Source organism: Heterocephalus glaber, unplaced genomic scaffold, assembly GCF_053883595.1.
Source record: "Heterocephalus glaber isolate CG9 unplaced genomic scaffold, H.glaber_assembly_v1.0 deba00001745, whole genome shotgun sequence".
In the NCBI taxonomy this organism is placed as follows: domain Eukaryota; kingdom Metazoa; phylum Chordata; class Mammalia; order Rodentia; family Bathyergidae; genus Heterocephalus; species Heterocephalus glaber.
The window spans coordinates 2,058,879-2,082,748 of NW_028258451.1; the positions used below are offsets into that span (position 1 = coordinate 2,058,879).

At 50.8% G+C, this 23,870-nt stretch overlaps 1 protein-coding gene and 2 pseudogenes across 1 annotated transcript; all 3 read left to right on the forward strand.

Annotated features, from left to right (window-relative positions):
- Positions 1–7,861: 7,861 nt before the first annotated feature.
- LOC101722760 (vesicle transport protein SFT2B pseudogene) lies at positions 7,862–8,426 on the forward strand (annotated as a pseudogene).
- Positions 8,427–10,953: 2,527 nt separating this feature from the next.
- On the forward strand, positions 10,954–16,634 carry LOC101718784 (NACHT, LRR and PYD domains-containing protein 8). Its single transcript, XM_021245708.2, is given in 4 exon segments — positions 10,954–11,085; positions 13,650–13,935; positions 14,521–14,595; positions 15,874–16,634. Coding segments are annotated over 4 exon segments (1,254 nt in total).
- LOC147821295 (NACHT, LRR and PYD domains-containing protein 8 pseudogene) lies at positions 16,607–17,471 on the forward strand (annotated as a pseudogene).
- Positions 17,472–23,870: the final 6,399 nt, after the last annotated feature.

The following is a 23,870-nucleotide window of genomic DNA, read 5'->3' on the forward strand; positions in this document are numbered from 1 at the left end:
TCAGGTGGCAATGTACCCATGACAAAGTTGACAGTCTACACCTTCAAATACTTGCTTTTTAAAAATCAGCTCCAAGACCCTGGCACTCTGCTGCTAAGTTTCCCTTTTCCCACAGGATCTGTCCCCAAGCCTGGCTTTGACAGGGCCTGGGGTGCAGGGGACCCAGATTGGACCCTGGAGATACTGAACCCCCTTTGCCCAACACAAATGTGGACAAGATCCTCAAGAGCAGCTGCTGATGGTTCCAAGTGGGAAGCAATGCGCTTGGCCTGGGAGTTCTCCAAGCAGGTACCTTCCTGCTGCTTGTTCCTGGATTGGGAAGGTAGCGGTGGGCCCTTCCCAGATCAGAAGCACCTGCGAGTCAGCCTTGTGGCCCATCAACTGAGCCCAGGATGCTGAAAACTCTCAAACCTGCAGTGGGAAGAATGCTAATGAGCCGTCCCCAGTCAATGGGAAGGGAGGAGGTCACCTGCTTCCCTCCCACAGCCTAGAAAATTTTGGCGGTGGGGCCGCCCAGCGCTTCTTTCTGCTTTGGGAGGTGTTTTTGACAGGAAGGAGCCAGGTAGCCTAATTCCCTTCAGGGGTGAGTAGTCTACTTTCTTCTTGCTTCCTACCCACTCTTTCTTCACCATCTCATTTTCTTAGTTGCAGTGACAGACACTTAGGTTCACCAAGCCCATTGGGTCCACGTTGAAAATGCAAAGCAAAGGTCAGAATTTAAACTCTGAAAATTGCCATCTCTCATTGATAAAATCCTTGCCGACCTCTGAAACTTAACTTCCAGCCTTTGAGGTGGAGTCCTACATGCTTAAGGTTTCCTCGGGCTGGGGATCCGGAGACTGATGAAGCTAGAAAAGCCCCGAGAGCAGAGCGGGGTGTGGTGGTTACCTCTGGTGCTCAGAGGCTGGGCAGCCACTGGGAGATGTGGTCTCAAAACTTAAAACAGCTGAGATGCGCAGGAGGAAGAGGGGCTTAGGGAGGGAGCTGGTGGGGTGGGAAAATGCTCAGGTTCATGCTGTCCCCCTGCTAGTGTCCCCTCAGCACAAGGTGACATCAGGTCACCCTGTACCTCGGCCACGGCGCCAGCCATTGGTCTCCAACACTCGAAACTTAAAACTCAGTTCCGTCCTTTGTCAAACGGTGGACAAAGTGGGTGGTAGGAGTCTGTGATGTTTTAAAGTTCTATGGGCTTTGTCTCAGGTGGTCAGGATTGTACCAGGGAACCAGACATGACAGCCTTTTAGCTCCTAAAAACATTTACCTATTAAGATGGCTATTTTTGTTTTTGTCATTTTTTTACTTAAATTCTTTTATTGGTACATTTTAGGTATACGATTCATTTCCATTTATCATTGGGTGCTTGTACCTGTACATGACGTATCTTGGTTCTTATTTTTCCCCCATTACCTGTGTGCCCTTCACCCCCTCCACCCTCCCCTATTTACAAAGACTTCATTTCCCTTTTTTTTCTTTCTCGTAATTTTTCCTTTCCCTTCTTTCCTTTCCCCTTCCCCTCCCCCCACCCCTACCCCTTTGGACCTTTTCCTGTTTCAAAGTATCAATTATTCATTATTAATCCTTTTACTCTTTATTACACTTTCAGTTTCTCACACTAGAGAAACTATTTGGTATTTACACATGTGTGCCCTATTCATTTCACTTAAGAGGATGGCCTCAATGTGCATCCATTTGGCTATAAACGACTCTAGTTTCTCATTCTTTATGGCTGAGTAGTACTCCATTTTATAAAAAAAAATATCTTCTTTATCCAGTTTCCAGTCAGTGGGCACTTGGGGTGTTTGAAGCTTTAGCTATTACAAACTGTGCCGCAATAAACATGGGTACACATATATCTCTGTGGTATGATTCTTTTAGTTCTTTGGGGAAGATCCCCAGCAGGGGAATAGCTGGGTCAAATGGGACCTCTAAGCCTAGTTCTTTGAGGTATCTCCATACTGATTTCCACAGTGGTTGCACCAGTCTGCACTCCCACCAGCAGTGGAGCAGGGTTCCTTTCTCCCCACAACCCTGCCAGCATTTGTTCTTGGTTGATTTCTTGATAGCAGCCATTCTTTGTGGGGTGAGATGGAATCTCAGTGTGGTTTTCATCTGCATCTCTCAAATGACCAGTGACGTTGAACATTTTTTCATATGTTTATTTGCTGCTTTTACTTCTTTGAGAAATGTCTGTTCATTTCAGATGCCCATTTTTGAATTGGGTTGAATTTGTGAGGGTCTGATTTTTTCCAGTTCTTTATATATTCTAGATAGTAGCCCTTTGTCTGAGTTACAGCTGCTAAAATTTTTTTCCCACATTGTAGGTTGTCTCTTAGCTCTGTTGGTGGTTTCTCTTGCAGTGCAGAAGCTTTTTAATAAGATGAAGTCCCAGTTGTTGATTCTTTCTGCTATTTCCCATGCTACTGAGGTTTTCTTCATAAAGTCTTTTCCTATGCCAATGTCTTCAAGAATTCTACCTAACTTATCTTCCAGCAAGTTTAGTGTTTCTGTCTTAATATTTAGATCTTTAATCCACTTCCATCTTAGTTTAGTGCATGGTGATAGATATGGGTCCAGTTTTAATCTCTGACAGGTTGAAATCCAGTTTTTCCAACACCATTTATTAAATAGTCTATCTTTCCCCCAATGAGGGTGGTTGGCTCCTTTGTCAAAGATGAGGTGACTGAGTATGTCTGGAGTGGCTTCTGCATCTTCTAATCTATTCCACTGATCTTCGGGTCTGTTTCTTTGCCCGTACCATGCTGATTTTATCACAGTAGCTTTGTAGCATAGTTTCAAGTTGGGGATTGTGATACCCCCTGCCATGTCTCTGTTGCTTAGAATTGCTTTTGCTATTCTAGGTCTCTTCTGGTTCCAAATGAATTTTTGGATTGTTTTCTCTAGTTCTGTGAAGTATATTATTGGAATTTCAATTGGCATTGGATTAAATCTATATAGCAGTTTTGGAAGAATGGCCATTTTCACTATATTGATTTCTCCTACCCAGGAACAAGGGATATCTTTCCATTTTCTTATATCCTCCTCAATTTCCTTTTTCAGGGTGCTGTAGTTTTCAGTGTAGAGGTCTTTTGCTTCCTTTGTTAGATTGATTCCTAGATATTTCATTTTTTGGGATGCTATTGTAAAAGGAATTGTTTCCCTAATTTCTCTCTCAATGGGTCTGCTATTTGTATATAAGAAGGCTATTGTTTTGTGAGTGTTGACTTTACATCCAGCTACTCTACTGAATCTGTCAATTAAGTCTAGAAGTCTTTTGGTAGAGTTTTTTGGGTCTTTTATGTAAAGTATCATATCATCAGCAAATGATGAGAGTTTCACTTCTTCCTTTCCTATCTTTATTCCTTTTATTTCTTTCTCTTTTCTAATTGCTATGGCTAATGTTTCCAGAACTATATTGAACAGGAGTGGTGATAGTGGGTATCCTTGTCTTGTTCTTGATTTTAGCGTGAAAGTTTTCAGTTTTTGACCATTTAGTATGATGCCGCCTGTTGGTTTTTCATAGATACCCTTAATCAGGCTGAGATAAAGACCTTCTATTCCAATTTTCTGTAGGGTTTTTATCATGAATGGGTGTTGGATTTTGTCGAATGCCTTTTCTGCATCTATTGAGGTGATCATATGGTTTTTGTCCTTGACTCTGTTAATATAGTATATTACATTTATTGATTTATGGATGTTGAACCATCCTTGCATCCCTGGGATAAATCCGACTTGGTCAGGGTGTGTGATCTTCTTGATGACCCTCTGTATTCTGCCAGTATCTTGTTGAGGATATTTGCATCTATGTTCATTAGGGAGATTGGCTTGTAGTTCTCTTTTTGGGTTGGGTCTTTCCCTGGTTTTGGAATCAAAGTCACACTTGCTTCCAGTAATGAGTTTGGAAGCTTTGCTTCCCTTTCAATTTCCTTGATGAGTTTAAAGAGTAATGGCATTAGTTCTTCTTTAAATGTCTTGTAGAATTCAGCAGTGAAGCCATCAGGACCTGGGCTTTTCTTTGTTGGAAAATTTTTTATTACATTTTCAATTTCACTCATTGCAATTGGGGTGTTTAGAATTTCTATATCTTCTTCATTTAGCTTTGGCAATTCATATGTATCTAGGAATCTGTCCATTTCTTCTGTGTTTTCCATTTTGTTAGAGTACAGGTTCTTGAAGTAGGTATTGATGATCCTCTGGATCTCTGCAGGTTCTGTTGTGACTTCCCCTTTTTCGTTCTTAATTTCATGGATTTGAGTCTTTTCTTTCCTTTTTTTGGATAAGGTTGGCTAAAGGTTTATCAATTTTATTTATTCTTTCAAAAAACCAACTCTTTGATTCATTGATTTTTTTTGTATCATTCTCTTAGTCTCCATTGCATTGATTTCTGCTCTGATCTGTATAATGTCCTCTCCTGTGTGGGCTTTGGGTTTGTTATTCTCTTCCTTTTCTAGGCGTTTGAGGTTCTGCAGTAGGTTATTTATCTGAGTTCTCTGTTGTCCTAATATGGGCATTCACTGTTATGAATTTCCCACGTAGAACTGCTTTCATTGTGTCCCATAGATTCCTAAATGTTGTACTGGCATCATCATTTGCTTGTAGAAACTGTCTAATTTCTTCTTTAATTTCCTCTGTGACCCATTGGTTGTTCAGGAGGGTGTTATTCAATTTCCAGGTGTTTGTGGGAGTTTTGCAGTTTCTCATGTTATTGATCTCCAATTTTATTGCACAATGGTCTGATAATATACAGGGGGTAATTTCAATTCTTTTATATTGACTTAGACATGTATTGTGAGTCAGCATGTGGTCTATTTTGGAGAATGACCTGTGTGCAGCTGAAAAGAATGTGTATTCTGATTTTGTGGGGTGGAACACTCTGTAAATATCTATTAAGTCCATTTGTTCAATAGCTTGGTTCAGTTCTAGAATTTCGTGGTTAATTTTTTGTCTCGATGATCTGTCTATTTGTGATAGTGGGGTAATGAGGTCCCCCACTACAATTGTATTAGTGCTTATTTGGTTTTTCATGTCCATTAATATTTGTTTTGTATAGTTGGGAGCATTTGTATTTGGTGCATATATATTTAGGATTGTCATCTTCCTCTTGGATTGTTCCCTTCACAAGGATGTAATGACCATCTTTGTCTCTCTTAATTAGTTTTGGTTTGAAATCTACTTTGTCTGTAAATAAGATTGCTACTCCTGCTCTTTTCTGGGTTCCTGTTGTGTGGAGAACTGTTTTCCATCCTTTTACTTTCAGTCTATGAATTTCCTTTTGAGTTAGGTGTGTTTCTTGTATACAGCATATTGCTCAATTTTGCTTCTTAATCCATTCTGTCAGTCTATTTCTTTTGATTGGTGAATTGAAGCCATTAACTTTGATAGTTATAATTGATAGATATTGACTCATCCTTGTCATGATGTTTTACTGTTGTTGGCTTTTACTTCTTTTTCCCCCTTTCCCTTTAGTTTCTTACCTTGTCTGGTGGCTTCCCTCTGTTGAGCCTCATGGAGTTGTGACCTTTGTTGCCTTTTTCTAGGATATTGCTTAGAATTGTTTGGAGTGCTGGATTGGTGTTCATGAAATTTCTCAGGTGTTCTTTATCATGGAAGTATCTAATTTCCCCATCAATTTTGAAAGATAATTTTGCAGGATACAACTGTCTAGGTTGGAAGTTATTTTCTTTTAGGGCTTGAAATACTTGACTCCAGGCTCTCCTTGATTTGAGGGTTTGTGTTGAGAAGTCTGCCGTGATTCTGATGGGCTTTCCTTTATAAGTGATTTGTTTCTTTTCTCTCACTGCCTGTAGGATTTTCTTCTTCTGTTGGGTTTCTGGGATCTTGACTATTATATGTCTAGGTGTAGATTTTTTTTTATCATGGCTGGGTGGAGTTCTGTATGCCTCACTTATCTGTATGTCCAATTCTCCACCTCTGTCTGGGAAGTTTTCTACTATTACTCCTGTGAACAGTTTTTTTAATGTCATTTGTACTTTCTCCTGTTTTTTCGTGGACTCCTATCAGTCTTATGTTATTCTTCTTTGCATCATCTAGCAGCTGTTGAATTGATTTCTCATGGTGCCTTACTATTTTTAAGAAATCTCTGTTTTCATGGTCCTTCACCACAATCCTGTCTTCTATATCTGATATTCTATCTTCAGATTCTCTTAATCTGCTCTGCATGCTTTCAATGGAGTTTTTAATCTCCTGAATATCTGTTTGAATCTGTTTCATGGATTCCATTTCTTTCTTATGTTGGGTGATCATGTTTTCCATTTCTTATGCTGGGGATTCCTGGCTTCCAGCATGTTTCTGAGCTTATCTATTTTTTTTTTTTATCAGTTTCTGTTCTAGAGCCTCTAATCATGTCTTTCACTCTGCTCACCATGTCTGTATTTATCTGGGAGATTATTTCTGCTTTGAATTTTTCTAGAGCCTCATTCATCTGTTTTGTTACTTCCTGTGCTATCAGTTTAGGGTGTCCAGGTGGTTGATTATCAGACTTTTGCACCTCATTTCCCCCCAGAAATTGCCTTTTGTGGGGTGGAAGTCTGGGTTTGTCAGTTGCTTAAATGCCTTCTCATTTTTGTTTTTGGTACTGTCCCTGGTTTAGTTCCTGGGTTGATATTATGAAGTTGTTTATTGTTAAGTATCTTTGTTGATCTATTTAAAACTCTTATGGAATGATTGCTTCTCAGAGGTGTCTTCCAGATATAGCCGGTCTTTAGGTTTCGAATCTCTAATGACTCTGAGGCGATCTCATTTTCATTATACCAGGAAGGAAAACTGTTTAGATCAATCACAACACCTTAGCCCAATTCATACAATCAGCAACACCATAGCATCAAATACCTCTTAAAGAATGACAATTTGTGGTAGTTATTAATCTATCATTTCTAAAAAATAAAGGGCCTCCTTCAAGGTGTGTCACTGCTGTCACAATAGACAACGTGGGCAGCAGTGTGCAGTTATAAGTCAATGAGTCTCAGTAAGCTAGTCCCAGACCCGTGAGATTCAGCCAGATTTCTGATTGTAAGTCCCAAGATGAGCTCCCTGTCCTCCTGCAGGGTTGCACTCTGCAAGTTTCTACTGCAGGTTTCAGCTGCTTTTCCCCTGAAGAAAGTCCAGTTTCCAATGGGAGCTGATGATCCCTCCAACTTACCAAGCATGGTGGTCTGGTGTGCCTTTATTGCAGAGATTCCCTTCACTTTTCCGGTGGGCTTGTTTTCATCAGGGAGCCTGAGACAGGCACTCTCTCTGTTGTTCACTTCTGGAGCTCAGGTCAATGGCTTTTATGTCCCCCTGTGCCTCTGTGGAACCAAGTAGCTGCACAGTCAAAAGGCCAGAGGCCGGGGTGGGGGGGAGTGTTGTGGGAGGCACCCGCGCGGCTCAGCCTTCAGCTGGTGGGCCTGCTGGGGGGGGGTGTCCTCCTCACCCTGTCCTGGTGGCTGGTGGGAAGCTGGTGGAGCTGGAATAGAAAGTCTTTATCTCAACCTGATTAAGGCTATCTATGAGATACCAACAGCCAACATCATACTAAATGGTCAAAAACTGAAAACTTTCATGCTAAAATCAGGAACAAGACAAGGATGCCCACTATCACCCCTCCTGTTCAATGTAGTTCTGGAAACATTAGCCACAGCAATTGGAAAAGAGAAAGAAATAAAAGGAATAAAGATAGGAAAGGAAGAAGTGAAACTCTCATTATTTGCTGACGATATGATACTTTACATAGAAGACCCAAAAATCTCAGGCAAGAGCCCAACTCTTCAGGCGATCCAGAAGGTGGGCGGGACACCCGGAAGCTTGCTCCCCTGAATGAGCGCAACAGGCTGAGCGCAGGGCCGCGGCCGGAGCTGGGCTTGGGATGGACAAGCTGAAGAAGGTGCTGAGTGGACAGGACACCGAGGACCAGAGCGGCCTGTCTGAGGTGGTTGAGGCATCATCATTAAGCTGGGGTATCGGGATAAAAGGATTCATCGCATGGTTTGCTATAAGGATTCTCTGCTTGCTGTTGGGAACTTTTCTGCTATGGGTGCCTGATAAGGGAGTCTCCCTCTTCGCAGTGCTCTACACCTTGGGTAACATCGCATCAATTGGGAGCACCATCTTCCTCATGGGCCCCATGAAGCAGCTGAAGCGCATGTTTGAGCCCATGTGTCTGATTGCGACGATCCTGGTGCTGTTGTGCTTTGCAGTCACCTTGTGTTCTGCCTTTTGGTGGAAAAAAAAGGTACTTGTGCTCATCTTCTGCATTTTACAGTCCTTGACCTTGACGCGGTATAGCCTCTCCTTCATTCCATTTGCAAGGGATGCTGTGAAGATGTGTTTCGCTGTGTGTCTTGCATAATTCACTGTCAGTTTTGTAAAGCCCTGAAGGCACCATGGCTGGAAGCTGGTGGTGAGCTTTGTAAATATCCTCTCAACCTCTGTCTTACAGACATGTGCCTTGTTGCCTGCAACTAGAATATTTGAGGGTGGCTTTCAAGCAGCAGTAGATTCCCAAACCCAGTGTCTCTAACACCATCCGAGAGGTGGGTTCTGTGTCTTACAGAGCAGAATCATCCTGTTTTCTCTTAGGATGGTGTCCCACTGAATTCTCACAAAACCTTGCTAAATAGCAGGAGCTGAGCCTCAGGTAGAAGCAGGCACCTCCATCAGAGGTCACAGGGGTGCCACAGTGACGGACACAGAATTGGGGTCAACATGGACTTTGCATGTTTGTCCCTCTGCATGGAGCTCACCGCCACTCCTCCACCCAGTGGGCCATGCTTGTACCCCAGTGTCCGGGAACAAATGATTCTGCCCACCCCAGGCTGGGGCGGGGGGGGGGGGCGGCCAAGGGGCGCGGGAGAAATAATACCTTCTGGTGGTTCGTGTTCTTTCCTAATCTGGACCTAGGGTCTGCCGCAGTTCTGAAACACGCCTGACTGTGGAATGTGTTTCTGGCGTTCAACACAGAAACTTTTTTCTTGCTTTGTGCCCCTCCCACCCGTATCTCCATTTGTGATCTTCTGACGCTAGGTCACGTGAGAACGAAGTTGCAGAAAACACTGCTCCTTCCTTTTGGACAAGAGCCAAGAGGAGGTGAAAAAACTTGCCGCTTCCTCCTGTACTTTTTCCTCTTCATTATTCATAAATATTTGCTTTAAAAAACAAAACAAAACTCCGCCAAGATGGCTACTGTTTTTTAAAAAAGAAAATGAGCACCGGGGAGAATGCTGAGAAAATGGAACTTCAGTGCCTCACTGATGGAGCGGAAAACTTGAGTGGCTGCTCAGTGTGTTAAAGGCCGCATCTGTGCTTTCCTGACGCCCTGCTTCCGGGTGTGCACCGTGAGGGCGGAAAGCAGGGGCGCAGGCAGATATCTGCTCACCAGCAATCACAGACGCAAAAGGTAGAAAGGACCCACAGGGCCCGAGAGATGAATAAGGAAACCGTGGAGAACACAGTGCGTGGCGCTTCCGGCAGGTGCCTCCACACGGTTGGACCGGGTCACACTACTCGAGTGACGCGCGGCTAATGTCGCGTTTCCACGGGTGGAAGCTTCTAGAAGGGGCAAAATCAGACAGAAGTAGAACAGAGGCCGCCAGGGCTCGGAGGAGGCAGCGGGGAAGGGGGAGGCGCCAACTGCTGGGTACGGAGGCTCTGGTAGGGATGGCGGAAGCCCTCCCTCATGAAGGAGACGTCGTCGGTGCTGTCTGACCTTCTGTCTCTTTTTTGTATCTTGATGCCGTCCAAGTGGACTTATTGTCCCCAAAACTTACTGTCCACCGAAAGCGCTCTTGGCACAAGGTCTCCTGCAGCGCTGGCCGCCCCGGCGCAGTTGGGAGCCGCTCGGCACCAAACCTTTCTTTCTCGATTTCCGGGCGGCCCTCCCGAGCGCGGTCCCACCTCTCTGGCTTCCGCCTCTCAGCGCCCTCTGCTGTCGCCACACGTGAGGGCCAGGCCTTGCACTTCCTCTCTCCACCTGATGGTTTCACTCTATCCTTGGGTTGAAATACTGTTTATCTGTTCAAAAGCCACTAAGGACAGTGCAGATCCCCTCGTGAACCCAACTTCCCGTGGGGTGTCGCCATCCAGAGGACTCAGACTCCTGGTAGACGCCCAGAAACCTCCTGACTTTTCACCCCACACAAAAGCCTGTCGTTCCCCTGGTCTTTCCCATTTCCAGTAATGGTAACACCAGCCCGTCATTTGCCTAAGCTAAAAGCAATCGTTTTGTTGTCTTTGCAATTTCCATACCCCACATCCAGGCCACTGGCAAGTCCCACCAACTCTGATTCCTGAATGCAAGTGTCTAGAAAAGAGAAATCCAGAGAAACAGCAGTAGATCCGTCTCCCCCTGTCAGGAAGAGGAGTGAGGAGTTACTGCTTCATGGGCACGGGCTTTCCTTTTGGGGTGATTTTTAGAATCACATGTCACTTAATGACAGGGACCACTTTGTCACTGTGGAAACGTCACGGGGTGCACCCACTGAGACAGTTGCTGCTCAGCGACACTCATGGAACCAAACACGTGGTCCATCAGACTGAAATGCTGATGCACCAGGAGTGACTTGGAGAGGCGGCAGCCACACAGGGGTCAGTGCCCCAAATGCCTTGCTGTTAGACACTTTGAAACGGGTGATTTTACCCTTTCACTTCCATAAAATCAATCCTATGGAATCGGTCTTCAAAATACAGTGAACTTCTGTTCATGAATGCTTTTGTTTGTGCACAATTTGGTTCACAAACAGAAGCGTTTGGCAAAACTTTGGTTTGGGTTGCCAGTTGTGCACTGGGTGACAGATGCGACCGCAGCCATCTTTCCAACATGAACACAACGTGGCCATCTTTTCCAGAGTCGTGGAATGAATTAAGTCCATGAACTGAGGTAGCACTGTGTGCAGAATACGGCCCCTTTCTGCACCTGCTGCTCCCCCTTCAGCCCCGCCCCAGGACCCATCTCTGGCTCCCATGTGGTCTCCTCTTTCTAACCCTGTGCTCAGCACCGGCACCAAAGGACCTGCTGAGCGTAGCAGCCCTGTCGCAGTGCTCCACCCAGAGCCCGCCTACATCGCCTATCTGGGAGATCAGTGCCCCAGACAGGCAGGTCTTGCATTCTTTCTGTCACCTCCTCAGACGCCCACCTCGGCCATTCCCCTCCACTCACTCTGGTCTCCTCACTGACCTCGAGCAGCTCCAGGCTGCTGGCCACAGGGCCGTGATGGCTCGCCCTGGTTTCTCTGGAAACGTCCCCAGGATGCCCACACAACTGCTCCGTGATCTCCTTCCTCCCAGCAGCCTGTGCACGACCTTGTCTTGCTGAGTATCCTTTCCTCACTTCCTGTTCTCATCCTGGGCTTTCCTGGTCACTGTGTATTTCGCCTTCAACCACATCAGTTAAACTTTATTTTCATCCGCTGAAGTGATAACTCATGAGAGCAAGGGGATTTTTAAAAGTTCTTTGTTTGCCAGCGTATTTTCAGTGCCAAACCTTGACAGCTTGGCACCTTTTGGATGGATGTTTGAGAGGCAAACCTGTAGGCATGTGCTGTGCAATGTTTGTGTCATCCAGAAATCGTATGTTGGAGCTCACGTCTGAGGGGACGTGGTGTTTGAGGCAGGGCTTTGGGAGTGGTCATACCAGGGGGACAGAACTTCCATGGCCGGGACTAGCGGCCTTACCAGAGGCCACCGGGAGCGCTCCTTCCTTCCACCAGATGAAGACGCAGCAGGGAGGTGAAATCCGTGAGCAAGGAAGGGGGGGGGGGTGTCACCAGACGGCAAACCTGCCAGAGCCCTGGGCCTGGGCTTTCCAGCCTCCAGGGGTGTGAGAAATAAATTGCTGCTGCTTATAACCCATCTGTTGTCTGGGACCTGTAGCGGCCTGAAGGGACCGACAGGCTGCCCTATCGGTGGTGGTCGGAGGTGGGCGTCCGTGTGTCACCTCGTGTGTACATGCGGTCTGCAGGTGTCCTAGAAGCAGAACCTCTGCATCACAGCTCTCTGCACAACCCACTGGGGATAGCCGGCGGAAAGGTCTTCCTGCTAGGGTTCCCATGCAGTGCACGAAAAGAAGCAAAATGATTTCATTGCAACACCGCCCTCTGCCCTCCGAATTTCTTAAAACTGCAGTTCAGCGTGGCTGGGAGGTGACCAGCAATTCTCATGCAATGCGTAGAGATAGACAACCTTCCTGTGGCTGGGTTCCGTTCCTGCAGGCAGCGCCACCCACTGGGTGGGAGGAGTGCTAGCACCTTTGTCATGGGAACAAGTCCAGCTATTTGGACCCAAAGCCGAACAGAAAGTTTAACACGGTTAGCCAGGCATGGCTGCCCTCCTATAACCCCAGCATTCTTGGGGGCTGAAGCAGGGAGTTCACAAGTTCGGGCTCAGCCTGGGTAACAGCAGTTTCGCAAGACTGTTTCAAAAACTAAAAATAAATAAATGGGCTGGGCATGTAGCTCGGGACGTAGGTCCTGGGTTCAACCCCCAGTATCATACACACACACACACACTAACATGTTTGTCTAGGGCCGAGGGTTTAGCTCAGTGGTTTTGCTGCCTCCTGCGCAAGCGCAAGGACCCGAGTTCAATCCCCAATACTAAAAAAAAAGTTTATCTAGAAATTTGGGTGTTAAGTTAGAAGTTACGAGGGGTACCGGGTGTGGGAGTGCAGACCTGTAATCCCAGCACTTGGGGGGCTGAGGCGGGAGGACTGCCACAAGTTTGAGGCCAGCCTGGGCTAGGTAGTGAGTTCTAGCCCAGCTTGAACTACACAGTGAGATCCTGTCTCCAAAATTATAAAATAAAAAAGAAGTTATGAGGGGGAAGTTGTTGAGTAAGAAGTTACGATGGAATGGAGTTTGGGGGAGGACAAAAATTTACCTGTGATGTCAGGAATAAACACTTTATTCACTTTGAGATTACTTCTATCCCAAATGGAGATTTCTACTTGGTCACATAGTTCCTAGATTTTCGATATTTTACCTGATTCTGATTTTGTTTAAGTGCTCATAAAAGTGTTGATATAGGGCTGGGGATTTAGCTCAGTGGTTTCGCCGCCTGCTGCGCAAGCGCAAGGACCCAAGTTCGATCCCCGGTACAAAAAAAAAAAAAAAAAAAAGTGTTGGTATATGGCTTAGCTGTTCCTCAAAGGAAAGTACAGGAAATGAAGATCACAAAGTGGATTTGAGATGAAGCCCTTGTGGTCAGCGCACCCTGCTTTCCACAGCATGGACGGGCTTTGAGGAGCGTGGCAGACGCACAGTGTACTCTGCCACACATGGATAGAGGGTCTGCCCTTGGGGGCAAGGACGTGCCCTTGCTTTTGTGGTACTGGGGATTTACCCAGGGCCTTTGCACTGAGCTACATCCCCTGCCCTTAAAAACAAATTTACACTGAGACAAGACCTCATTAAATTGCTAGACTGCCCAGGCTGAGCTCAACCTTGCAATCTTCCTGCCTCAGCCTCCTAGACTGCTGGGATTGCAGTCATGCACCACTAGCGCAGCTTGTTTCCATTTTCTTCTCCAGTGTCCGCACAGGCCTCACCTGCACTCTCCCTGACACTGAGGTGACAGGGACCAGATGACCGCAGCAGCCCGAAATCGCACTCGCCCAGCCCTGCACCCCCCCCCCCGGCTGCACTTCCTCTCTGTGCCCCCAGACGCCTGCCTGCTCCCCCGCCTCCCTTCGGGACAATGGGCTCATGCTGTACATGGCCAAGCTGAGCACAGGGGAGCTACAAGGGTTCAAGCAGCTGCTAGTGGAGAAGCTCATGACCAGCTCCAGCCCCGTCACCGGGGACCAGCTGAGCTCGGCCAGCTGGGCGGAAGTGGTTCACCTCTTGGTGCAGCAGTTCCCTGGCCGGCAAGCTTGGGACGTGGCCCACAACATCTTTTCCAAGATGAACCAGAAGAAAATGTGTGTCAGGGTGCAAAAGGAGCTCAAAGGTGAGGGATGGTCCGGCACCAAGAACGAGGTGGGCTTGGGCCGAGGAGCTAAGTACCTGGTACCAGACCCCAAGGGGCCTCCTGGCCACCTGACAGAAAGCAACAGTCTGGGAAGGCGGACCTCGAAGGGCAGAATCTGTCGTCTGTGTCTGCAGGTGCTGCCTATAGGAGATGCGCGAAGGACAGAGGGGGCGAGCTGAAAGGCTCGCATCACCCAGTGAAGGGACAGATTCTGAGGGCCACGCCACTCGCGGGGCGATTTCCTCACCTGTGAACATCACAGCGCGCAGTTGGAGAAGCTACGGTGGCCCTGAGGTCACGAGGTGACAGGGCCACGGGGCACCCCTGTATGCGTGGTCCATGGCTGCATCTGCAGACGCCAGAAGGAGCGGGGCAGCCAGGGTGACGCCCACCGTGTGAAGAGCAAAGGCTAACAGGGGCCATCTCCTTGCGGTCCAGGCCCGTCCAGGAGGCGCGGCAGCCCCGCACCTCGCGCCCAGTGACACCTCTGCCACTGTCCTGGGCCCCTGTCCCCGGGCTGACCCCTGCCCAGTCCCAACGGAGGCCCTTTCTTCTGTGTTCCAGGCCTTCTCCCAACCTGGGGGCCTGAGGATGAGCGTCCGGGAGAAACACAAATGACCCTGGACAAGGAGGAATCTGGTAGGTGGCAAGGGTGACAGCGGGCCAAGGGTGGGGGGGAGGCTTCAGTGCCGCAGGGCAGCTGGGAGCAGGGAGCAGTCAGAGCCTGAGCGCAGCGTCTGCAGGTCCCCTGACCAGAGCAGCTGCTCACGGCCAGGCTCCCTGCCCAAGGCTGCACCTCTGGGGGGCTCAGCCCAGGACAACCTCTCCCTGCCTGGAGTGTCTCTGTCACCACACGAGCGGTGGCTGCCTGGCAACTCCAGCAGGGACTGGTCTGCAACACCCCAGCGAGACCCCGGGAGTGAGTCCGCAGTGGCTGGGATGGGCTTGTGTGTGGCTGTCCCTGGTGTCTGCGGACAGACCCTCAGCACTAGACTCCATGGCTCCTCGGTCCCGTGCATAAAGTAACATTGTGTCTGCATGTAACCCACGCAGGCCCTCCTGCGTGCCGTGAACAATCTCTAGATTTTATCTGCTGTAGGAGACGGCTACTCCATATGGGTCAGGGAACGAGAAGAAATAAAGCCCACACAAGCTCAGCACAGGTTTTTCTCGTCTGTGCAGCTGGTTGAATCCATGGCACTGTGCAGAGCTCCTGGACACAGAAAGCAGGGGATTTATGACACAGCTTGAGGTGGGGAGTCACGGGCCGGTGCAGTGGACAGAGTCAGAAGGAGCGGTTTTCCAAAGAAAAATTGGAGTACACTCTCAGAATGGGAGCAGTGAATCTGCCCACATCCCTGAGCCCCTGGGGCTTCCAAAGCAGGACTCGGCAAGGGCCCAAGGTGTGTGAGCGCCTGGGTAAGGAAATGAGGCCCTGCTGCCGCTCCTCTCTCAGTGCGCTCGACCTCACCAGCAGCAGCACCCGCATCCCGAGTCTCCAGGGTGGACGCCTGGACGATCCGTGGCCTGCTCAAAGCCAGGCTGCTGAGGAGCAGAGAGCAGACTCCTGGAGAGCTCCTGCTCCCTGGAGCCCAGGCCGTGGGCCTCGGCCCTCCCGGGACAGTGCAGGGGTGGACGTTAGAGGCAGGTCCTCAGGGTGCCCCTCCTCCTGCACTTTATTCAGAGACGGAAGCTTCCATCCAGGCTGCTTTCCTCGAAGCCGAAGCCAAAGCCGAGGTCAGCCCTGGGGCGGGCGGCTGGAGGCCCTGTGACTTGGGTGGCCGCGCCCCGGCACTTCCCTGTCTGCTGATCGAAGCAGCCTTGCCTTCCGGGTTGGGGTTGGGTGGACACAAGGCTCGTTTTCTTGCTGTTCTCTCAGTCCTCACCAATTACTCCTCCTCTGGGTCCTGAATCTAGACCAGATAAGGGCGTACAAACTCCGAGTCACGGAGAAGTACTCCCCAGCGTGGGATGGGACGACATGGCCTGGAAGCCAGGCAGACTTCTTGTACCGAGCGGCTCGCAGGCACCAGGAGCTCTTGACGTGTCTCTTCCTGCCCAGGAAGCCCGAGTGTGCGCCGCCCAAGGCCGTGGTGATCCAGGGGACCCCGAGTATCGGGAAAACGACGCTGGCCAAGCAGGTGATGCTGGCGTGGGCCTGGGACTCATTCTACGCCCACAAGGCCTGGCACGCTTTCTACTTCCACTGCCAAGAAGTGACCCAGGTGCCAGAGCAGAGCTGCTTGGAGCTGATCGGGCACCAGCTACCTGGGTCCCCTGCTCTGGTGTCCAAGATCCTGTCCAATCCAGAGCTCCTCTTCGACGGCTTTGAGGAGCTCACACCCACTCTCCTGCAGGAGCCAGAGGCTCTCAGCGGAGACTGGAAGTAGCGGTTGCCCAGCTCCGCTCTGCTGAGCAGCTTGCTGAGCAAGACGATGCTGCCACAGGCCTCGCTGCTGGTGGCCGTGCGGCCGGCATCCTGGAACACCGTGAGCCACCTGCTCAGCCAAACCTCTATGGTCACCCTCACCGGGTTTGATAGGACAGAAACAATCGAGTACTTCAGGACATATTTTGGCCACAAGAGGGAGCTCGAACAGGCTGTGAGCTTCGCCCTGGAGAACGAGACGCTCTTGTCGCGGTGCCGGGTGCCTGTGGTGTGCTGGATGGCCTACTGAGGCCTGAGCCAGTGGGGTGTGTGGAGCGTGGATGTCTCCCGGCCGTGTCCCAATGCCACCTCCATGCTGGCCCTGCACCTCTCCACCCTCTTCCCAGACTTGGCCAAGGGTCTTCCTGGCCGGATGGCCCCGGGGCCCCTGGAGGGTCTGTGTCACCTGGCGGCCAGCGGCATGAGGATGGAGCAGTGGGTGTTCAGCAAGGGGGACCTGGTGAAGGCCAGGGTGGAGGACAGCAGTGTTGCCGCCTTTCTCAGTGCCAATATTCTCCGGAGGGTCAATGGTCAGAGCGACTGCTATGTCTTCGTCTTCTTTGTCTTCCAGGAGTTGTTTGCTGTCTTCTTTTACGTGCTCTTTTTCCCACAAAGACTGAAGAATTTCCAAGTGCTGGGCAGCATAGACATCCAGAGCCTGCTGGCCGGGCCTGTGGACGTCTGGCACTTCCTGACCAACATGGGGCTCTTCCTGTTCGGCCTCTTAAACTCGGACTGTGCCTCCATGATGGAGCGCGCCTTCCAGCACAGGGTAACCTCGGTGAACAGGGGCAAGGTGCTCAAAGTCCTGGCTGAGATGTACCAGTACCACCTGCCCATCCCAGGCTGTGGGCTGCAGCAGCTGTTCCACTGCCTGTCGGAGGTCGGCCAGGAGACCTTCCTGAGCTGGGCCCTGCGAGGCTTGTGCAAGGCCACTCTGACGCTGGACAGCGACCAGGACGCCCAGGCCTCTGCCTTTTGCCTCAAGCACTGCCGGGATCTGAAGCGGGTGGAGCTGACCCTCTCGGCAGCCCTCCAGGAGGCGCTGGGGCCCAAGCCTGTGGACAGCCTTCCCCTGGCTGCGTGAATGTGGGCTTCGCCCCCTCCTGCCCGAAGCCTCTGGGGCCCCAGAGCGCAGGCCCACGGGACGATCCTATTCCGCCTTCCCCTCCTGCCACCCGTCTCCCCATCTTCAAATGCTCTTCCCAGCTCCACAAAGTCCACCTCCTTTATTTTGTTCTTAAACTGTCTATACTCTGGGTGTTCATATAAGAAAACCCATGTGATAGTTAAGCTTGAGCGGCTAACGCATTTCATTCAGTGTCATGGTGTCAGGGTGCGCCCATTTTCCTACAAGGGGCCGATCTACCCTTCACTGTGGCAGAGTGGTGCTCCGTGGGGCCTAGCACTGCATTTTCCTTCCGCGCGGATCTGTCGGGGGACTTACAGGCCACTTCCAAGATTCAGCTGTTATGAATGGTGCTGCTGCAGGCATGGGTGAACCTGAGTCTGTAACTCTTTCAGGAATACAGTGGAAGGGAAACAGCGGGGTCAAATGGAGTTTTAGTTTTTGAGGAATCCCCACACTGCTTTCCATAGCGGTTACACAGTTTACACCACCAGAGGAGAAGGGTCCTTTTCCCCCACATCCTCTCCAGCATCTGTTATTATTTGATTTCCTGGTGATGGCCGTTCTTTCTGCGGTAAGTGGAACCGCAGAGTTGCCTTAATTTGCAACCAAAACATGGGCGACTGAATGAGGAGACGCCTGGGGGAGAAGAAGCGGAGATGCCAACGCTCGCCGCCCCACCTACCCTCAGCCAGCCGGGCCGGCCTCCCAGAGGTCTGAGCCGCGTCCGGGACAGCGCAGCAGGACCGGCACCGCCGCTGGTGGGGAGGCATCTGCTCCGCGCTCAGCACCAGCGAGGGCCTGGCGGGCCTGGAGATGACGGCTGTCACCATGGCGCCTGCCTTCGTGTGGCTGCTGGCAGCCGCCCTAAAGCACCCCGAGGGTCTCCTGCGCAGCCTGTCGTAAGTGCGCTGCATCCCTGCGGCTCGCTCTGGGTCCTTTCCTGTGTGCGCCATGTGTCCTCTGCCGGGTTGCAGTGCGGCGCTGGGTGAGGGTGGCAGGAAGGGACCAGGGACTGCCTGACAGGCTGAGCTCAGCTCCATGGCCCTGGTAAGTTGTATTTCTCTGCAGAGGTGTCATCTGGTCGAGGTTGTTTAAACCCTGCTTTCCTAGGTCAGGTCTTGGTCTCTCGTCCCCCTGGCCGGAAGCGCTCTGTCCGCCCACCTCGAGGAGCTGGCGCATGGGCGGACACACCTTACCCCTCTCCCCTCCCTCCGCCTCTCCATCCCCTTCCTCCACCCGGAAGCTCTGTCTCCGGACTCCCTATCATATGTCTTTCCTTTTGCTCTCTATTTATACTTTGGGTTTCTCATGTAAGAAAAACCAAGTGATATCTAAGCTTGGGTGTCTGATTTATTTCACAACATTCTGGTCTCAGGATGCATCCATTTTCCTACAAATGACTCAAGTTTTTCCTTTTTTTTTTTTTGGTACCAGGGATCAAACTCAGGACCTTGCACTTGCAAGGCAGGTGCTGGAACCGCTGAGCTAAATCCCGGGCCCAAGTATTTCCTTCTTTATGGCAAAGTAGTACTCCATTGTGTGTGAATACCACATTGTCTTTATCCATTCGTCTGTTAATGGACACAGGCTGCTTCCAAGATTTAGCTATTGAGTTGTGCTGCTGTAGACATGGTGTGCACAGGCCACTGTAATATGATGTCTACAGTTCTTTTAGGAAGAAACGTAGAAGGGGAATAGCTGGCTGAAATGAGGTTGCTACATTTAGTTTTTGAGGAATCTCCACACTGATTTCCACAGTGGTTGTGCCAGTTTACATTCCCACCAACAATATGGAAGGGTCCTTTTTCCCACAGCCTCACTAGCATTTGTTACTTATTTGATTTCTGTGGAATGAACATTCATTCTGGGTAAGATGGAATCTCAGTGTGATTTTAATTTGCATTTCTCTGGTGGTCATCTATTACAAGCTACAGTGATAAAAGACAGCATGGCACTGGCACAAAAACAGGCATGAGGATCAGTGGAACAGAAACAACCACAAACACATCAACAGTCTGATCTCTGACAAGGCCAGACCCGCACACCGGAGAGACGGGCTCTTTAGCAGATGCTGCCAGGAAAGCTGGCTGTCCACACACAGAGGGCTGAGTCCAGACCCACCTCTCTCGCCATGTAGTAAACTACAAAATGGACCAAAGAACTAAATACAAAAGGAAGGCTTAGCCTTCGAGAAGACGAAATAGGTGTCCCGGGTGTAGGCGGGACTTTCGGAGGGAGCCCTGAGTGCACAGGAAATAGTTCCAGGAGCCAGCAAATGGTATTAAACGAAAAACCTTCTGCACAGCAAAAGAAACAACCGCCAGAGTGAAGAGAGCCTACAGAACGGGAAAAGGCTTTAGCAGCTCCTCCTCACGCAGAGGACTGATATCCAGAACATGTAAAGAGCTCAGAAGAATTAGATCCCCAAAATAAGACCAATAAAACATGGGCAGGGAACTGAACAGACCCTTCTCAGAAGTACAACTGGCCGATAAATACCTAAAGAAATGTTCAACATCACTGGCCACTAAGAAACAACTCAATATTTTAAAATTTTGTTTTGTATTGTTTTTGAGACAGGGTCTCACTATGCACTTCAGGCTGGCCTTGCACTCAAAGAGACCCTCTTGGCCCAGCCTCCTGAGTGCTGGGATGACAAGGCATCTCCCACCAAGCCCGAGGATATTCTAACCATGGTCCCTTTCTGTGCTGGGAGCACTAGGCTGCCTTCCTCCTGTCTGACTGTTTGACACCAGTCCCATCCTCTCCTGTCCCTTCCTGGCCTCTGGCGACCACTGTTCTCCTGACTGCTGTGAGATTTCAGCTCCTTGTGCCGGGCTGTGCTTGCTCAATACGATGGCCCCCAGTTTCACCATGTTGTGACAAATGACGGAATTTCCTTTTTTTAAATGTTCCTTTATTTATTTTATTTATTTTGTGGCACTGGGGATTAAACCCAGGATCTTTGCACTGAGCTACTCTGAGTGATTCTGAGACGGGGGCTTGGTAAGTAGCCTGGGCTTAAACTTGGTAGCCTCCTGCCTCAGCCTCCCAGAGAGGCAGGATTCCCTTCTTTCTTGGAGCATTCCCTTGTGTCTCTCCCACATGTTTTCTCTCCCTCTCTGTCCTGTGTGCCAAGGGCCGATCCGAGGTGCTGGGTGAGCGGAGCCCCTGCAGGAGCGGGCTGTCAGCCCAGCAGGGTCCTCACGTCCTGTGAGTGGTTTGTGCACAGCGCCTCGGGCTTCTGTCCAGGCGCAGCCCTGCGTCAAGAAGGTGAGCAGCTCTGGGAGCCGGGCCTGGGTTAGGGTTGGGCTTCTGGCTAAGGCCAAGCTTCAGTTTCAGGTCCAGGAGACAGTGAATAGCGCTCTGGCCATGGGCCCTGCACTGCCCTGTGTCACAGGGCACCAAACCATGCTCCAGTCCTGCAGCCCAGAGGCAGTGAGGCTGGCTGGCGCTGCCCAGGGCTCCGTGCACTGAGCCTGGGGGTTCAGGGTCTTGGGCCCTTACACCTCGCCTATGACCTTCCTGGGTGTACGTGCTGGCCTGGCAGCCTCTGCTCTTCTCTCCATCCTCACTGCGGTCCCTGTGGGCGCCGCCTCCTGAGCCCTTCGGATGGTGTGGACGAATTCACTGCCTCACAGGCCTGGAACGGAAACTTAGACAGCAACGGACACAGACTTTACAGAGAGGGAGGCTGAGCTGAGAACGTGGCTTTTCTCCACCGGTGTGTTTGTGACACATGCTAAGTGCCGTCCCGAGAGCTGGTGCATGTATGTCCTGTCTTGATGACTCTCAACGCCCCAGCCTTCCCTTTCCCATCCCCTCCCATCTCCATGAAGTCTATCGCCCTGTTTCCTATCATCCTTTATTTTGCTCTTTAAATTATTTATACTTTGAGTTTCTAATTGAAGAGAAACCATGCAATATTTAGCCTGCTGTGCTGACTTATTTCACTTAACATTATGGTCTCAAGATCCATTCATTTTCCTACAAATGGCTCAAATTCATCCTTTTTGTGGCTGAGTAATACTCCACTGTTTATATACCACATTTTATCCATTTGCCTGCTGATGGGTATCTGGGCTGAGCTCCATGCTGCACGGATAGCAGCACACATAATCTTGACGATTTACTCACTCACCCTGACTTGCTGCATTTCCAGCACAGGTCTGTATGACTATGTGTTTGTGTTGGTCTTTAGCATTTGCAACCTGGTCTCTGCAGTGAGCCCAGGGAACCCAGTATGACAGCCACAGAACCTGCGGTGGCCCCGTTATAATCCGACTCTGCCTCCCTCTCCAGGTTAAAGGGTGTGGGCCCCAGCATGCTGCATGAAGACTTGTTCAGAGTCTTCGTTGAGAACTCTCACATGACGTCCCTGGAAATACAGTGCACAGAAGTGGGGTACCAGGCTGCGCAGCTTCTGCGTGCTACCCTCCACTCCCCCAAGTGCCACATTCAGAGTCTGAGGTGAGCCCTGGGCTGGTCAGAGCTGGGGGCTGGCACCTGTCTCCCCCAGGCCTGCACTGCTGCTGTTGCTGAGCTCAGAGACCAAGTGTGATTTCCGTTCCCTCAGACAGCATCTGCTGGTGGGGCGGCGCTGGGTGTGGAATTGTGCTTCTGATTCTTGAGCCATCTCCATACCATTTTGCACAGCGGCTGCTCTGACCCCACTTCCCATGGGCCAGGCTCGGGGCTCCCTTCCTCTGCCTCGGCACTCGAGGTCTGTGGCAGTTTGCACATGCTGCCCATGCCGGCCGGGTCTTCAGGACCACAGCCCAGACGTGTCTGGTGTGGGAGACTCAGCCTCTGCTGAGCAGGGCTAGCTCAGGGGTTTTGTAAGCCAGTTGTTAAACAGTATTTTAAAAAATTAAATCCTCCAAACTTCTTAAGCGAAGGTGGGCAGCAGATGCCCAAACCCACATCTTCCGGTTGTTCTAGTTTTACAATTAGGTCCGGCACACTTGTCATCACTGGCCACATTGGGTGTTCTGGGCTCTGCAGCTCATACAGTCTCGCTGCTCCACGGCCATAGCCCATTGGCGGACAAACAGATGTGGCTGTATTCCAATAAAACTATTATCACCGGGCCCAGGAGCACTTGCCTGTAATCCCAGCACTCCAAGAGGCTGAGGCAGGAGGATCGAGAAAGTTCAAGGCTAGCCTGGGCAATTTAGGGAGACTGTGTCTGAAAGTAATGTAAATAAAAAGGGCTGGAGGCGTAGCTCAGTAGTGGGGTACTTGCTACGCATGCACAAAGCCCTGGGTTCAATTCCCAGCATCTCACACACACACACACACACACTCACACACACACACCTCACAGCCTGTACAGTGTCAGCTTAGCCCCTGCCCGCTGCTGGTCTATGCCCTGAAGCTGCTGACGTCTCCTGGATCCACAAGGTGGAAACACGATGTCAGGGTCGTGACCTCCACGGGCAGCTGAACCCAGCCAGGAGGAGCTGGCGAGGGAGGAGTCAGAGGGTCGCAGCACCCAGCACCACCCAGCAGCCTGAGCGGGCCAGGACGGCTCAGCGCGAGGCCTGGCTTTGCCCGAAGGAGCTTCGGGACTCGGAGTCAGCCCCGTGGCTGCATCGCCTCCTCTCCCGCGTGCTTGTCCGGCAAAGGCGCGGAGGGAAGCTGTTTCCAGGGCCGGAGCCGCCTCGTCCTGTCCAGGGGTTGCGGCCCAGTGTGCGCTGGCCGCGCCTGGCACAGGCATACGGCTGGGGGAGTCGGGACCCCCGAGGCGCCCCCCAAGGGCCGTGACCCCAGCCCAGGCTCGGCGTGCGCATGCGTGCGTGTCCTGCATCCCCCCCAGGCTGGTGTCCTGCGTGGCCCCCCCTCGAGAGTGGGTCCTCCTGGCCCGCGACCTTCAAGACAGCGCACACCTGCAGACCCTGGCGCTGAGTGGAGCCTGCCTGGCGCTGTCGGCGGCGATCTTCGTGTCTGCGAGGCAGCTCCGGAGGTTGGCGTGAGTCCGCTGGGCGGCAGCCTGGGGTGACGGCGCGGCCCCAGCTGGCGGGGCGGCCCCTGGACCAAACAGAACCTCGCCAGCCCGTCTGAGCTCACAGTGGTGACACGCTGACACACTCACGGCGGCCATTCCGAGCCGGGGAAGGCTGGCATTTTAGCACTGGCCTCATCACACGTTTATCCTTAAGCAGGGAGTCGCTAAGCCCCACACTGCTCGAGACCCTCACACGAGGCGCGCCCTCCTTTCTGAGCAGTATTTTCCTGCTCCCTTCTGCGGTCGGCTCCTCTTCGCTGCCCATGTTAATGTTTGTGTGAACGTGCAGGGAGCTCTCTGCTGCCCTGCAGGCTGGGGTTTGCCCTGCTGCCCGCTCTTACAGTTAC